This window comes from Solea solea, chromosome 14, assembly GCF_958295425.1.
Source record: "Solea solea chromosome 14, fSolSol10.1, whole genome shotgun sequence".
Classification (NCBI taxonomy): domain Eukaryota; kingdom Metazoa; phylum Chordata; class Actinopteri; order Pleuronectiformes; family Soleidae; genus Solea; species Solea solea.
Window position 1 is genome coordinate 8759284 of NC_081147.1, and position 17692 is coordinate 8776975.

Sequence of the window (17692 nt, forward strand, 5' to 3'; positions counted from 1 at the left end):
ACTCTAAGTGGGTTTACAGCACATAACACACTCCTTTTATTTATTTGAAGTTAAGTGTGAGCTTAACTTTTGTTGAGAGTTTATTTCCCTGCTCTCTTCGCTGCTCCCTTTTCCCCATTTCTAGCTGCAAAAATATGCAGTATTTAATGTTAAATTCACTTGTTTTTTTTATCAAAATAAAAACGAAACAATTATTTAAAAAAACTTAAATTAAGCTGTTCAGGTTTAAAACTGAAAACAGCCACTTTTAATCTGCGTGAGGCCTATACACACTGATATAATTGTGCTAATTTAAAATGGCATATTTAACAGGTCGAGGTCTTTATTGCTATGTATTTTAACTAATTAGTTTTATTATGCGTAATGAGCATTTTCTGCTTTTAAATATTTTAATTCAATGACACGTAGCTGCGGGTTTTTCACAGGACCGACTCATTTGTAAAGCTGATTTATCTCATGTTTACATTTATATTGAATTGATTCATTTTTATTCTAATTGTTTTTATTATTATTATTATTATTATTATTGGTGACTGACTGTCATTTTGGGCGCCGCCGGCTTGTGCTTGTGTCCGCAGCGGAGTGGGTCTTGCTCGGGCACACTTCGAGAAGCAGCCGCCCTCCAACCTCCGCAAGTCCAACTTCTTCCACTTCGTACTGGCTTTGTACGACAGACAGGGTCAGCCGGTGGAGATAGAGCGAACCACATTTGTGGACTTTGTAGAGAAGGAAAAGGTGAGTTTGTGCAAATGATAATATTGTGATGGTTTACAATATTAAAATCAGGAGGAAATAAATCTCATTTGGTATAAATTGTGAGTGTGTGTGTGTGTGTGTGTGGTGTGAGTGACACGGTATTATGGCCTGTTACAGTCACAGTGATAAATGAGCAGACGTGTGTTAACAGTGGCCAGACGCACTCAGCAGGGATCTCACTGGTCCTGATGTGATTTTTTACATGTGGTTTCCTGAAAGACTTACAGACCTCTTATTATTTCTGCTTCTCTCTGCAATTACAAAACCTCTAAAATCACATTTGGACTAATTTACAACATCAAGTTCATAAAGAAAACAACAACTTTTCTATACTCTATACTAAAATTGTTTTATATTTTCTAACCCTGCATGTGTTTCATTTAAATTATTTGAACGTCCATCAATATTAGTGTTTTCATTTCAAATGTAATATTGATCAGCTTGTTTTATTCATCAGCATTTAGCCCAGTATCGGTTTGTTTACTATCACTTATAATGTCACGCAGTAATTTATTATATATAGCAATCGATAATTATAAACAGTAATAAAAATGTAAATGTATCTTATTTTATGTCTTGATAATGTCCCACATTATAAATATTTTCAATTTCGAATATTCTTTTGCATTTAGTTAATTATATATATATATATATATATATGTATATATATATATATATATATATATATATATATATATATATATATGTACGTGTTTTTAAGTTGGCATGTAAATGTTTTTTGCCCGTACTTCTGGCTGCGAATGGAGGTAATTCTCGTCTTCCTACAACACATTAGACATGTGAAAATATCAGTGAACGTCCCAGGAGGAGATGGCTCGCTGGCTCTCACCGCCTCTGCATGTTTGCTTTGATTTTCATAGGAAATGACGGGGGAAAAGACCAACAATGGGATCCATTATAGACTCCAGCTCCTCTACAGTAACGGTGAGTTTGGATGTCCATTTTTTTTTATGGAACAGCAACTTCTGCATCTTGCAACAAAAGCAGCGCTTGAATGATGATGTACGCCAAAGCAAAGCGAGGAAACTCAGGAAACTAATGTTTTTTCCGAGGTCAGATCGCTGTTGGGTTTGATTTATTTATTTAATTGTTTTCATGAAAGCTCATCTGCGTAATACACTGATCTTATTTACGATTATTATTATTTGTTTTTATAAGCAAGTTTACATACGACCCTAGGGAGGGTCGTATATAAACGTATATACGTATACATAAAAATGCTTCGAATTCTGATATTTAACGTTTTGCGTCTTTTATTGAATAATTATATTATAAATGTTTCTATTTTATTTGTGTGTTGTGGAACATTTTCACAATTACTTTACTTTCAGAGATTTAAAAAAAACAACTGCAGGTTAAAGACATTTACATTTGATTTTCCAGTTCTAAGACAACTGTCAGCCTGCAGCAGATACAGCAGTCATTAGTAACAGTTTGCACTCATTGGGTTTTCCTCAAGTGTCTCACAGGGGAAGTCACAGCAAATCAACCGGCTGATGTGGAATACCCCCTCCACAGATGTGATGCCTGAAATCTGCAAGTTGCATTTTAACCATTGCTCTTCCCTTTGTGTCTGCAGGGATCAGGACAGAGCAGGACCTATACGTCCGCCTCATTGACTCTATGACTAAACAGGTGAGAGGCGTTTGCGTTGAAGGGAAGCGTCACAGAATGTAACTCTGGCTCAGTCCATTCCTTGTGTTAGTCTGAATTTGCCCCCCCTCCTCCTTCTCCTCCTCCTCTTCCTCCTCCTCCCCCCTCACCCTGCTGCATGCCTGTGTCTGAGACCCTCAACTTCAGCACAGCACAGCCGCCTTGATAAACGACCTGTCTTACCTGTGGAATACATTTACAGAGGCCCAGAAAAGTAGAGGACATGTGTCCTCATAGTCTGCCTCTGCACAGCAGCCAGTTTGTGGGGACGGTGTGTGTGCATGTGTGTGTGAATATCTTGGTAAGGTGCAGAGGCAGTTGTGTTCGTGTTTGGGCAGAGACAGTGATGCATGCCAGCTCACTCTTTGAGGACCTTGACCCTCATTTCCTCAATGTGAAACAGAACAAACTATCCCACAGTGTGTTATGGCCAATTCAATCACACAAAAGCAATACAGAGCAGCACACGTGGGGTAGCGCACACTGAGGGAATACTCCGCTAGGATGAGTTAGATAACGAAAGAGAACAAGCCCCCTCAACGCTGTTTTGATATCAAGTCTTTTGTTTTGCCAATTCTGCCTCTAGTGCCATTAGGCCCGAGAGAGAGTTTGCCTTAGACTGAAAGGAGTAGGAGGGGATGTTTGTGTGTGCACATGGATGTGTGAGTGTGTGGTTGCATGTTTATCTCTGTGCATGTATGTGTGTGTGTGTGTGTGTGTGTGTGTGCAGGGTGATCACAGCCCTGGAGAGCATGTTGAGTGGGGTTGGAGGGGTAACCAGACTAGATTTTTGGACGCTGTGCTGTATGGACCAGATGGTGCACTATACTCCAGTCTGGCAGTCCAACTGCTCAGTGTATACCACATATAAACACTTGTGCACACACACACACACACATGCACAAACACACAAATAATTTCTCTGTTACTGTCTCTGTCGGAACAGAGCGTTCCTGTTCAGGAGGACTGGATTCCCACGATACACACTTTTGCCAGATTGACAACACTGCTCCCAGATGAAAGACAAACATACACACATGCACGCATGTACACACACACATGCTCTTCTTCTTCTGTTTCCCATTTGCGCCTGCATCATGTGTGCCTTCTTTTTGTTTTCTTTTTTGTAGTGTGCCATATAAAAAGTGTAAATCATTTTCATTTCAATCTTCTGTTGTTTTCTTCCTCCTTCAGCCGATTATCTACGAGGGCCAGGATAAAAACCCAGAGATGTGTCGGGTTCTGTTGACCCACGAGATCATGTGCAGGTAAGAAACAACACGCTCAGATACAACTCATTGCTTCAGTCCAGATGAAGATGAATGTTTTTCTCACATGCAAGGTGTCTTTGTTGGCATAAAGAGGGGGCAAAGACGAGAGGAACACGGCTAAATTACAATAGAAATCTTATAATTTTCCTCAAAGTGGGTTGGGGAGATGGGCCCTGGCCTATTTTTGTGTGTGTATATATATGTGTGAGTGTGTGTGTGTGTGTGTGTGTGTGTGTATCCTTCTCATGTTCAGCTAATTAGGACAAGGAAAAGCTCATTACTCAAACCCATCCTCCTTAGTCTGTGTAATACATGCAGTTTGCTGTGGCCTGACAGTGAGTTATGTGCAGAGTGGGACTCGAATTACACATAAAATACAGACACACACATTCTCTCTCACACACACACACACGCGCTGAAAAGTAGTAAGCATTTAGAATCAATAAAAAGCATCAGTAAATGCATCACAGAGCTTGTGATTTTCCCTGACAAACCGGCTATCTCGGAAATACACAGAGGGGTCCGTGTAGAAAAATGGCCAGTGGCGAAAGTGTAGCCACTTCCTGGTTATCACACAAGGCAATTTAGACCACTTGTTTTCATATGCTGCAGGAAACGGTCGAGATCAGAAATCTGATCTGGCTCTCCAAGCCTCCTGTCCTGAGGGACTCAAGAAAGTAGTGGTGGTGGTGAGGGGGGGTCAATCTCTCCCCTTCTCTCTCTCTTTTATGTCCATCTCCTCCCCTCACACACATACAGTAGGTGCACACATATTGTCACACAGAGGTACTCTCTCTCACACACACACACACACACACACGCACACAGACAGACACAGAAGAAAAGGTAAACACAGCGATACTTTGTGGTGGGTGAGTGAGACGGGCGATATCTCACAACACATTGTTAAATTGTGCTGCAGTCAAATGATTCAGAAAGGACTCGTCACATCAGTATGCATCCCCCTTCTACCCAGCATGCACTGCTCCCCAGGTCCAGTGGGACCACTCTGTGACCCACTTCTGAGAGAGAGAGAGAGAAAGAGAGAGAGAGAGAGAGGCAGGATAGAGGGAGGGGACAGGCACAGAGGAAAAATAGAGAACATAAGATGTCTGGATGTGTGATGTCTGACAGAAATGGAGCTAACCTGAGCCCCGGAGGCTAATGCAAGTTTGTATCCAGCCCCGTTGCAGCTCATTGTTTTTGCTCTTCCCTTCCAAACTTTGCTTTAACACCTCCTCACTGATCTCACCTGCTGTAGCACCAGAGCCTCGGTCTTAACTTGACAAGCCCAACAGAAATCCAATCTACGCTTGTGCTTAAGCTTCTCAAGAGTCTCACGCCCTTTAACTCTACTTTCTCTTTCCTGTATGTGCGCATCTGACTTCCTCAGCCATTCTGAATGGTACCTTATCTTGCCCTGTCTGTCGTTGACATCATGGCAACAACTAAGTGCTTTGTCTCTGACCCCCTCCTCCTCCTCTGTTCTCGCCTCTCTGCAGTCGATGCTGCGATAAGAAGAGTTGTGGCAACAGGAACGAGACCCCGTCAGACCCCGTCATCATCGACAGGTAAGCAAACTCTACCCCTTGTTTGACGGGATGCTGCGCTGTCGTGGGAACGTGCGGGCGGGAGATGATGAAGAAGCACATTATAGATTTCAAATCAGAGAAGAAAATGAAACCTGCAGGCCTCATAATACAGCAGGCCAAAAGGTTGTTTAAATATTTAGTGGCCATAATCAAATGTGCAAGTAAAATGTGTGGAACTGCGGTAAATCATATTCCAGTGGTATCTGTGTTATTTGGAGGATCAATCATGGAGCTTTTGAACTGGGCTTCAAGTGTGGTTATACAGTGTTTGTGTGGTTGCACTGATGACTTAGCTGGTGAGCGTTCAGGGCTACAGCCCAGTATATGTGTGTGTGTGTCTTTGTTTAAATCCTTGTGTAGGTTGGGTGTGGTACTGTACACACTTCATCTTTGAGCATACACCTTTCCCCCTCCATCATAAACTACCACTGACTGATGCTGCGGCTCGCGTGATTTATTGCCGGTCGGGGAGAAAGAAAAACAGAAGTGCTCCGTAGATTTACAGTGCGGCCTGCACTCTGTGCATGTGTGTGGCACACATGTGGACAGACAGTGTGAGGGAGATTATTTGTTTATACTTGTGCGTGAGCTGAAGCGTGCAGATTTAAAGCTTCTCCGAAGACAGGAAGGAGCACAGAAGCATGCACGCTGAAGTGTGTCACCTTAGAAATAACTTGCCCTGTCGGCGATTGAGGTTTCATGCCTGGTTCTGAATTTGTCACATCCATGTGTAGTTGTGTGAGTGTTAATGAGGCAGTGACCTGTGCTATCTGATGAACACAGCTGTCCTCTTCTCACTGCTGCTCTGTCACATACTCTTTACCTGTGTATGTATGTGTGCGTGTGTGTCTAGTTTGTGTGTGTGGGCGCCACCCTTGTTCCGCTCCAGTGAAGCGGAAGGCCTCACCTCAGCGCTCCCTGAGACAGCTGCACCCCGCCACATGGCCTCAGACAACACGCCTGCCCATCACTCTGTGCTGTATTTCTGATTTTTGTTTCCCTGTGTGTATACTTGTTGCATTTCTCATCTGCGCCCTGTGTCGCTCCTCGTCTTCTACCACCCTGCCTGCAAATTGGGGGAAACTTTCCCCCCGCAGTTTGCCACACTTTGGCCAGAGCCACCTTGTTGATGCGGGCCGATCTGTGTCGTGAACAGCTTTCCCACACTGAGCATGTGTTGTGGCCGCTCGCTGGCGGTATTCCCCCGACACCCAGTGGCTCAGGTGTGAGGGCAGCATTAACGAACAACAAATTAGAACAGAGGGAGGAAAAACAACAGCAATATCTCCACTTTCCTCTCCAGCGAGCACTCTTTCTGGACAGGAAAATAGGTCAGGTGAGAGGAGAGTGATGGGGGGGTGTGGGGGGTGGGGGGGTTGGTAGCTTGATTTAAAGAGGAATGAGGAGAGGAGGGTTTATGCCTTTGCTCATTTAGTTCCAATATATTCTTGGCAGTTGTAATAATCAGAGATTCATAAACAAACAACTGTGAGGGTGAAACTGACTCAATTACTATGAGTTTCCCCTCCTTCAAATTCATAAAGAAATACCATCAGCAGCCCCTTTCCACCCTTGAAGTTATTTAGTTCGTTAAATAAGGGCTCGTTAGCCCTCTGCTGTTTCACAGAGATGATTAGATTTTACAGCCCTAATTAGCTGGGCTAGCTCTAACTCTTCTGGAAGAGTAATGGGTCTGATTGCCTAATTAGCTCTCTCTCGTTAAGACAGGAGAAACAGGCCACTGCAGCAAAACCGCAGGAATGAGGAAAAATAAAGTCAGCTAATGAGAAACTTATTTGATTGTTAGGAGAACAAATCTGGTACAGTGTGGATCGGCGGCGCTCTGGGTACTGTACTCGCTCACTGAGAGAATCTCCCTCTCTCTAGCTCTCGTCTCCTGTTTAACAAAGAATGCAAATCAGATTTTAATCACGCCACATTTGCTGAGACCGTGGTGACGAGAGCTCACTTTGTGATGTGATGCTTCAGATTTTGACTCAAGTTGACAGAAGCGTCCTCCACGTTACGTCCCTGTGGCTGTTTTAGCTTGGGACTATTAAGGCCGAGGCTGCGTCCAGTTACACAAGAGCTGTTGTCATCGCAGACAAGTCTTCCATGACTTTCAAAGCCCATCTGATCCGAATCAGCTCGAGCTGGAGATGAAGACAGCTCATGCCATATTTTCTGCATTTAATCTCCAAGGTTGTGAGTTCATGGAACTTCAGAGAGATCTTGTCATGACATGTTGTGTCTGTGCTTGACACTGGGCAGGGGAAGCAGCTGAAAGGTGAGGCTCCTGTGCGCCTCTCTATGTCCTCCCCGGGGAAACATGTGTGGTCCACTTTAGCCTCTTACAGAGGCAGGATAATATGAGGGGAGCCCTTAACCCCCCACCTCCGCTTCCACCTCTCTCCATCACTCCTGGTTAGCGTGGGGTTAATCATATGCAGCCACTGCCAGTCAGTCTATCATGTGCCTGGATGGGCCTCAAATCACAAACACATTTCCCTCTCACCCATGTGCACCTTTTGCGATCTCTCTGCATTGCCCCCTCTTAAATCTGTCTCCCCACAGAACTGTTGTTGTTCATTTACATCCATGTAATTGTGGACAAATCTCTCAGTCCTGCTCGCTTTGGGGGTATAACAGTCCCTCCGGCCCCATGTGTCCTAATACCACCTGTGTCCTTTGTCCCTTTCCTGCCCGTCCAGCTCCCTCAGGCTTGCCGCAGGGTGTCCCCGAGGCAGGGAGAGAAACTCTCTGTGACCAGAGATAAGGATCCACTGGGTAGACCTGCATATCCCATGATCCCCATTTCCATTCACAGTGAAGGGGGGGGGGGGCAGTGGGGTATTGAGGTGGTAGTGGGGTCAAACTTACATGCACAGAGTGTTATTTCAGGTTTATTGCAGTTTTTAAGTGTGTTTGTGTTTGCACACACTCCGTGCAGCCCGCTGTTGATGTGGCCCATTTCCTTGCATGCGTGTCTGTGCTTGTGTATCCACATCGATGTTGGCTATTTCCACAGAAGTGTGTGTGTGTGTTGATAGAGACCATTTCCTGGCGAGTGTGTGTGTGTGTCTTGAGTGAAGAATGTCGGGCAGGAAGTGCTCCTCCCGGGGAGGATGATGTCATGGCGGACAGCTTCCTGTTCTGTAAACCGGTGGAATGTCTCCGCTTCATGTGGGGTAGTAAGCACTTGTTTACCACAAAGCTCTCAGCTGCCTCTGTCTCCTGGATCTTAACAGATCACCAGAAGATAAAAAAATATATATATATACAATTTGGCACTTGTTGTGTTTTAAAGTTTATTGCATTTTCCAAACCAATATATCACTTGTTTGTGTTGTCTCCTGTGCTTGTGGGGAACCCTATCATTGTTTTGCTAGTTATGTTTAGATGCACTTCCTGGGGTGAGAGGTCATGTGTTGTCTTGGCTGGGCTAACGTGTGCTAGTGAATAATGTATGTCATTGACTTTATGTCAGTCCTGCCAGCCCCCCAAGCCGAGCCCACCCATGTTTAATTCATCCATCTAATTTGTGTGTGTATGTGTGTGTGTGTGTGTGTGTGTCATTTAGAGGCCCAGTCTGCACCTGTCCAGCCATTAGCCCCCCTTCTTATTTGCATTTGATGCTAATGTGGTTTACTGGCAGCGCCTTCCGTCCCCTCAGTGTAGTTTCACTTTCATATCCATGACTGTGTTGGTGACAAGGTGAAAGCACTCATGCCGTACAGTTATCCCTCACTCTTCTGACTGTAATCCACTCTGATCTACAGTATATAAACACTGAGGTCTTCATTATTTGCTTATCTTTTCCACGTCTTGGTGACGTGTGTGTGTGTGTGTGTGTGTGTGTGTGTTCCACTTATCTCTCACGGTAGAATTTTATGTTCTGAGCACCCATCTCTATTTTGACATTTCCGTCTCAGACAGTGGTTCTCAAACTTTTTATCCCAAGTGCCACCTGAGAAAATATTGAGCTCTTGAAGTGACACCATTATCACCAACGTTAAAATACAGCGTATTGTATAGGGAAATTAGATTAATTAAGATGGAGCCAGAGATAAGATGACTAATTATTAATTTCGATTTGATTCGTTTATTTTGTTTTGTTTGTATATTTGTTTCATTTTACACACTCCACATTCCTCAGCTCCACTCCGATCACATACGCTGGTATATACAGTAGAACAGTATTCCTGATTTACCACCAGAGGAAGCTTGCGTACCACTGGTGGTACACGCACCACAGTTTGAGAATCATGGTTCTAAGGCACAGATAGTTTGATAGACCTAATTTCAAATAAAATGTGTTATAATTTGTATGAATTGACAAAAGTTGTGATGGGTACCAATCTGTACTTCCCCTTATTTTAATTTTTTTTGCAGCACTCTGCTCGGGGGCGCCATCACAAGGGTGCAAAAAAAATAGGTTTGCAAAAGATGCACTGAAAAGAGAATTATAGCTACAATGTAAGGGGAAAAATGTACCATTTTAAAATAAATCGTTATTATGACAGAGAGAGGATTTAAGGTCATCTGTGTGTCTTTTTTTTTAAATGAATAATCTCAGCGTGCATCAGTGTCTACTTTACTGCGTTTGTCTTCTTTATTGAATTTATTGGCAGGCTACAGTGTGTCACTCTGGTATGATGTCACACTATTCATGTGGCTGACGCAGCTATCAACGTTTGACCTGTACACACCTCACATCAGGGTTTACCTTTCTGAACTGTGCCGCGCTGAGCTCAACTGCTCTGTACTATTTAATTCTGTCGTATTAACTAGTGTGTTCTTCATTAGTCTTGTTTTGTTGTTTCTCAAAAATGAGAGGGGAGATCTTCTCAGACTGTGTTGAGATGTCGAGCTGGTCCTTCTGTTAAGAGGGTGAGTTTTCTTGTCGATGTGTTTCTTTTGCTGCAGTCATAGGTGTGTGTGTGTGTGTGGGGGGGGGGGGATCAGCTGCATTAGATGTTATGGGAGGTTTTTGAAAAGGACTGGCCCTGAGCTGGTTGTGGTGTTTGTGCAGGGCTTGGGGGCAAAGAGGCAGAGTTGCTGGCTCATCGATATGCAGGCATAACTCCCCTCCCTCAGGTGCTGGCTGCCTCACAAATCTGTGCCACACACATGAGAACGCACACACACACTCACACGCACGCGCATGCATGCATGCATGCACACACAGGCACAGATGCAGCCCCTCAGATAAACTCGTACACTGTACACAAATACATATGGAGACGCACACATGAGCAGTCCTAGGACTTTGCAGGCATGCAAAAAAAGCAAAACACAAACGCATATACACCATCTCACGTTGACCTGCAACTCTCTGCATCTGTTTGGTTGTATTATTTTTTTCCCCCTGCGGTGGTCCCCCCCCCCCCTCGGGTTGGAGCAAAGCGTGGCCCCAGGGGACAGACAGCAGGCGCTGATTGACAGCAGGGACTTTGGAGGTCGAGAAGCCTTTAAAACAGCACTGCCTCTTTCTCTCTCATCCAGACCTTCAGCACTCTCACCTCTTGAACAACCATTTCATTGGTGAACACAAACAAAATCCAGAGTGTATGCCCATATAAATTAGTTTATGTCAGTATGAAATATAAAAATTAAGCTGTTTTTGGTTTTGCGACACGGAAACAGTGAGAAACACACTGGAAATAAGTATTTTCTCAGGTTTTCCTCTCCATAACGATGTTTAATTCTTTCCCCAATAAACTGAAACAGAGCTGCCATCACACTTTATTAGCACTAGAGCTCATACTCAGCAGTTGAATGCAGGTAGTCAGTTTATTAGCGCATATAAAGTGCAATTTACAAATGTCGTTACACTGAAAAGTTCTGGGTTTCATGACGTGGTGAGGTTTTTGGCTTGAGCTGCTGCAAATAGCACAGTTGTAGCTCTATTTTCTCTGTAAACTGCTTTGTCATTACTGCTCGACATTCCCTGCTTGACCTGGCCGCTCTCCTTGGCCGTTCCCCGTGCCTTTGTGTCGGTGTTTGTTCTGTCCCAAAATGATGGGTTTTGGCCGGCCAGAGCTGACCCAAATGAGTAGCGTCCTACTTCTCTGAGAGCTATTTAAGACATTTTTCTGGTGTTGGAAATTGCAGGACCGAGCGATAGAGATAGAAGGGGAGTTAAATAGAATGGAGATATATTTACCATATGAAAGCTCTCATGTATGACGTGTGAACATGTGCGGTACTGCAAGTGAGAAAGGAGCAACGTTTTCCAGGATTTAGTCCGTGACGTGCCCTAGAAGATGCGCTCAATTTGCTTTTCAAATGAGGCGTGAAGAGTGCGAGTGTGTGCCTCTCGGTGTGATGATATACATGTGGACGTGCATGGTTATGTGTGTGTGTGTGTGTGTGTGTTGCAGGAGCAAAGGCTTTGTTTTGTCAATGCTCTGATGTGTGTGGACAGTCTAGCGCAAGGTCCACTAAGTGCTCTCTCACAGCCAATGTGCTACATAGCTGCTTGTGTTGCTGCTCCTAATTGAATAGACACACCAGCACCACACTCTCAGTGAAGGATACCCAGGCTTCCTCTCCCTGCAGGACAAGCCACTGTGTTGTGGAGCAGCATACCTTCCAGCCGCCCTGATCTCAGCCCTCGCTGATGATTCATTGTTTACTGATTATTGCTGCTAAGTGAAAACACAGACGGCATGCTTCATGCCAGCTCTATACCCCCCGACTTGGCGTCTCACTTCCTATCAGCTAGTTTCCCTCCAGGCCGCTCCTCTGGCACTTTACCTCAGCGCTGTAGCCCAGGATGTAAGTCCAGGTGTCCAGGATGAGCTCTGGTGACCCGCTGCGCCCGAGCAAAATGTAAAGTCTGCTGATTGTTTTCCATCACTCTGTTCAGGAAGAATGGATCGCTGGCCAGCCGCTGTGAGCGGCACACTCAGTTTCACAATGGAAGGAAAACCTGTTTCAACAGCGTGGGAGACAGGGAGGGAGATATAGCGGCGATCATAGGAATGATATTTAATTTAATATGTCTTGTCTATGATTGGATAAAAAGTAAAGTCAGATATGATCTGTAAACCCTGAATATTAATTAAATGCTCCACTAAACACAGGCAACATGCTGTAAATAGAGATGTCTGCCACCAGTATCACAAGATGCAGTGCTATAAATGTCTGCCATGCAGTTGGAGCATTATATTTTTGAATTGGCTGAAAATCCATCAGCACAAATGTCTTATGCTGCAGCCAAGTTCTTTAAAAGAAGGGCAAAGACTGTATCAGACGGATATTGTTGCAATTGACACTTACATTTGTGATCGTGATATTGTATGAGACACAAAAAAGTGACATTGAGCCGTCCCTATAACATCATCATCATCATTATCATCATCGCTGTGTTCAGCTTTTTCATTTCTGCTCGTGCATATGAATATTGTGACACTGACTTTGACTAAGTTTAGCTGTAACAGTAAGAGTTGAAAGGAACGCTTCAAGGGAGCCGTAATTAAAAGTAATGCAGGGACGTCAACGTGCAGACAATTATGGTCAACAGCAGTGTTCGATCAAAGGCGCCATAGTATATTCTTACATTCCTAATGTATTCTTCTTTACTTTGCATTAATCGTCAACAAATGAGACCCAAGCGCATGTCACTGCTCCACTTCAAAAAGCTGAGCTGAATTTAAAGGCCTTTGTTTGTGTTTATGTAAGTGATGAGGGGAGACAAAGTAAGGCGTAGGCAATCGACTGAGACACTTTGTTGTTTTACACTGCCTCACCCCCTTTGTGTGTGTGCTGCTTACGTTGTTTGTTTGTTTGCTGAGTGGCTTGACCTCGCTGAGAGGAATGCTCACTCCTTTCCTTTCCTCCCGTGTTTGTCTCTGTGTTGTTGTTTTTTTTCCTCCAACTCTGCATCTCTCTCTGTCCTTCTTCTTTTTTTCTGCCATCGCTCTGCCCCTCTGTCTATGTGTCTTTTTCTTTGGTCCTCCCACTCAAAACTCCAGATTTAACTCTGGAGGGTTTTTTTTTTTCGGTTAATCACACTTGGAATCTTCCCCCACGTTTGAACACTCGTCCTCGGCAGCATGTTCTTCCCTCGATCTCTGCGTGCGGCACAGAGGAGTCACACTAATTATCCTAGTTATTGGCTTCTCCAACACAGGAGCTGTGATTTACATGAGGTGACATTCAGTTCAAACACACAGACCTTTGCAACCTTTTTCTGGAAAACAATTAACAGTGCAGCTTTCTCCTCCACCTCCCTCCTGTACCCTCCTTTTTCTCGTGCTACACCACTCCCTCTCTCTCTTCCTCTGGCTATTGTCTTCACAAAAACAGAGACGATTTAGTGCCAAAAGAGTGAGGGTGTTCAAGGAGGAGAAATAGTTAGTGCACGTTCAGTTACAAGTGATTACCTGCTTGTTCACTGACAGTTTTTCTTTGTGGTAGATATTCACAGAGGCGTTTGCAGGAGCCGCTGAGTGGAAACAGTGTGCTCGGAGATAACTTGTGCAGGATTGTATCTGATATTGTTTCCTAAATTGTGTCGCCCACGTTATCCATCTCCCTCATGTATCTGCCACTGACCTGAGACGATTCATGATACACACTGTCACACACACACACACTTATGGAGACGTATATCCCACACACACACAAAGCGCAACGTTAATGAAGCACATCTCTGTTCTGTCATGACGCCTGTGTTAGCATGACAAGATGTTTACACACACAATCACGCCCGTGCGTCTGATGAAGGCAGGGATGAAAGAGACATGAGAGGAGAGGAAAAAAGAGGAAGGCAGAGACGTGACGGTGAGTGTCGGGTATGGACTGCTTTTCTCTCTTTGACGGGAGGAGAGCTGTAACAGAACCCCACTGAGAGAGTTGAATGAGAAGACTTTTAGAGCTAGACAGACAGACGACAGACACGGAGAAGGAGAGACAGGTAAACCTGTAAGAAAGTGCTCTGTAGAGCAAAGCATTTCTCTGAACTCAACTACCTTCTCAAATCCAGAGGAAAACAATTAGATCCACCCTCTTCCCCTTGTCCTGCAGTGTAGATTACAAATGAGCAAACCTGGCATTTATCACATTAGTACAAACATTTATTAAAGCCGGTTCCCCTCTAAAGCCGCACAGATAACAGTGGGTAATTGCAGAGACTGGCTCTATTAGTTAAGTATGCCTAATGTCACTGCCTCAGAGCATTAATGGACGCCGTAGTATTATGTTCCTGCGCTCATTACCACCCCACTCCCCTTCAAACACACGCACATATTCACACAGCCTCTCCCCCCTCCATTGACCCTGCAGCAGGAGTCTGTGCCACTCTAATGAGAAATGGAAAACACTACCCAGCAAGCTCCAAGACACACACACACACACACACACACACACACACACACACGCGCGCTCAAACACACAGTGGGAGCCATTACAAGGGGACAGAGGGGTACAACAGTATAATCACACACGCCCAGGGAAACAATTGTGCCGTTATCAGAGTGATCACATTATAAAAGTTTAATAAACACCAAACGGCCTAATGGTGAATTAGCCTGCATCTGCCCCATGTTGTGCCAGGCTATAATTAGTGATTTAACAGAGACAAACAAATGTTTTTAGCCCGTGCTTTTCACAATCAACAGATTTTTAGTTGGGACAAAAAAAAAAGAAAAAAGATTGTGAATTAAAAGCTGATTTGGTGGGGGTTTCTTTTTAATTTGATTTGTTGTGTTTTTATTCTTTGATCTTGACTCTACGACTGACGATCGCACAGACACTAAACCACTGACAGTGGTTCACAGTTTGGCTGAAGCGCGAGTCTGGTTTTCTAAGTGGCACTTGAGATGTGTATGGAGAGAAGCGGATGGGTGCTTGAGATTGTTGAGGAGTGAGGGGGGGAGGAGGGAGGAAAGGAGGGAGGGGAGAATGAAAAGAAGGGGAGAAACAGGAAGAGATGGTGATGAATGACGTGGAGTTAGTTAGTCAAGAGGGGGGAATAAAATGACTCTTCTCCTTCTCGCCTGTGTCTACTTTGTATTTGTGCGTGTGCGTGTGTTTGTGTGGACATTGACATTAAATCAATAACAATATATAATTTACAATCACAAGGACCTATCACTTTTTATAGGGCCTCCATCCTCGCTCATCAATATTACATCAGGTCCCAGACTCTCAATGTGAGGCAGCAGGAGGGTGAGAAACCAGCTGAGGAGAGAGAGAGAATATGGCTTTGGTCCAGTGTGTGTGTGTGTGTGTGTGTGTGTGTGTGTGTGTGTGTGTGTGTGTGTGTGTTTCATTGGGGTGGGGGCATCTGCTGAGGTTGTAGAAAGCATCACTTCAAGCACACACAAATGTGCAGATGCCTACCCTGCATCACATGTGTGTGTCTGCATCTGTCCGACTGCTTTTGTGTGTGTGTGTGTGTGAGTGCGTGTGTGTGTGTGCGTGTGTGTGTGTGTGTTTGCCAGCTGAGTGACAGCTTAGTATTGATCTGTGGGAGGCCCTGGTGTCATTAGACCCAGTATGGACCAGCAGGCACACGTGGAGGTCAGGGCATGGAGTTTGAGTGTGTGTGTGTGTGTGTGTGTGTGTGTGTGTGTACGAGTGGGGGACCAAGTGTTCAGTAGTGACAGGCTCAAGCCTCTGAAAGAAAATCAATCGTGTCATAAGAGGAAGGTTTCCTCCAGCCTCCTTCTGCTTCTTTCTCCACTTTCTTCCTCCGTTCCTTTTCTTCCCCCACTTTATTTTCCCTCTTCTTCTCAGCTGGGAGACACCCCCACCCCACTAAACCCCCCATTTACTCTTTAACCGCTACCTTCTCCCCTGCTTTTCTTTCATTTTTGATCATCTCATGTGTCTCAGCCACACACACACACACACACACACACACACACACACACAGATAGCGCTCATGGGTCAGGACAGGGGTTGCATGTGTGATGTGTGGATCAATCTGACGGGTTATCCTGGCAAAAAAAAGAGAGCCATTAGTGACATAACTGATCCTGGATCAGTCCTCATTAACTAAAAGGGCACAGGGGCTGTTTGTCCAGGTAAGAGAAATAACCCCAAACCAGGACAAATTAACTCAGAGGTTGAATTGATGGCACGTGTCGTTCTGTTGAATGGAAGTTTTATTTGAAAAGAAACTGATTAGACTTTGTTTAATTGTGAATTCAAGCTGTCCCTCAGTTATTTATTATTAAGCATGAGAGCACACACACACACACACACACACACACACACTGGGCAAGCATCCACCTGTTCTCCTCTCTCGCCTGAGGGGACTAGTATGGTAGATAACAGTTTGAGTGGGCCTGCTGCAAAACACTAATCAGACCTAACACAGCCTAATTAGCACAGAGTCTGCTGATTGGCTTACAGCAATAATTAACACAGGTGAGAATAATTAGCTCCCCATAGACCTGTTTGTGCCTGCCTGCCTGCCTGTGTGTGTGTGTGTGTGTGTGTGGAGGATGTTATTATGCAGTCTTGGTCCCCTGTGAGACTGAAGAGGCAGAGAGAAGAATCAAACTCATTACTGAAACCAGGCCAACCTGTGTTAGGTGCTCTGCTTTCCCACACCCTGAGAATTAGCCATAGAGATCCACTGTCCATTTCCCTCTCGTTCTTTCTTTCATCCTCTCTCGCTCTCTTTTTCTCCATATGCACATATACCTTCACCATCCTTCTCCATCTCTTTCCCTTCAGACCACCCTTCTCGCTGATGACTGAGCGTGTGTTTTAGGATCTTTACCGCTAGGTGAACCTGTTAAGATGAAATGAAACGCAGACGTGGGCCATCTTTTTTCACATTCTGTCTCTGTGGTCGGCTCTCCTCTCTAATATCCCCTCACAGCTCTTTTCACTTTCTTTATAGTATAAGTATAGACAAAATAGAGTTTTAAAAAAAGAAGAAATAGCAGGTTGGCATGTACCGCCTTCCTCTTTCTATATAACATGCTTCAGCATAAAGTCTCCCCCTCACTGTAATAGGTGTGTTTGATACACCTCGTGAACTCGTACTTAGTGTCTGGCTGTAAACAGAAGATATTGAATCATACTCGCGATGCCTCCTCATAAGAGAGAGGGAGTGAGCTAATGAAAGGGACTGAGAGAAAGAGAGACAAAGAGAGGGAAAGAAAAGGGGGGACCGTGTTCTGCTGAGAGACTGGCCGTCGTTCATCAGTCCGTGTAACCAGCATGGTGTCCTCCATCTCACTCTGCCTGGTTATTTTTACCAAAGTGCTGCTTCTTTGATCACGCTCACATCACAGGGAAGAAGACGGGCAGGCAGACATTGAGAGGGGGTTAATATTGGAACACAATTGACGGCTTGTCACTTTTAGCTCGGAGGCACCGACATCACCACGAGTAGTTAGTTAGGTGGTGGTGGAGGGGGGAACACGTACAGTA

At 44.6% G+C, this 17692-nt stretch overlaps 1 protein-coding gene across 5 annotated transcripts in view; it reads left to right on the forward strand.

The window, feature by feature from the left end:
* ebf1a (EBF transcription factor 1a) overlaps positions 1-17692 on the forward strand; it is a 53339-nt gene that overhangs the window by 806 nt on the left and 34841 nt on the right. For all 5 annotated transcript variants that reach the window (XM_058649885.1, XM_058649884.1, XM_058649886.1 and 2 more), the window contains exons 2-6: positions 579-735; positions 1638-1701; positions 2357-2412; positions 3625-3698; positions 5204-5272. In XM_058649885.1, coding sequence (XP_058505868.1) covers positions 579-735; positions 1638-1701; positions 2357-2412; positions 3625-3698; positions 5204-5272 — 420 coding nt within the window. The remainder of the gene's footprint in view (positions 1-578; positions 736-1637; positions 1702-2356; positions 2413-3624; positions 3699-5203; positions 5273-17692) is intronic.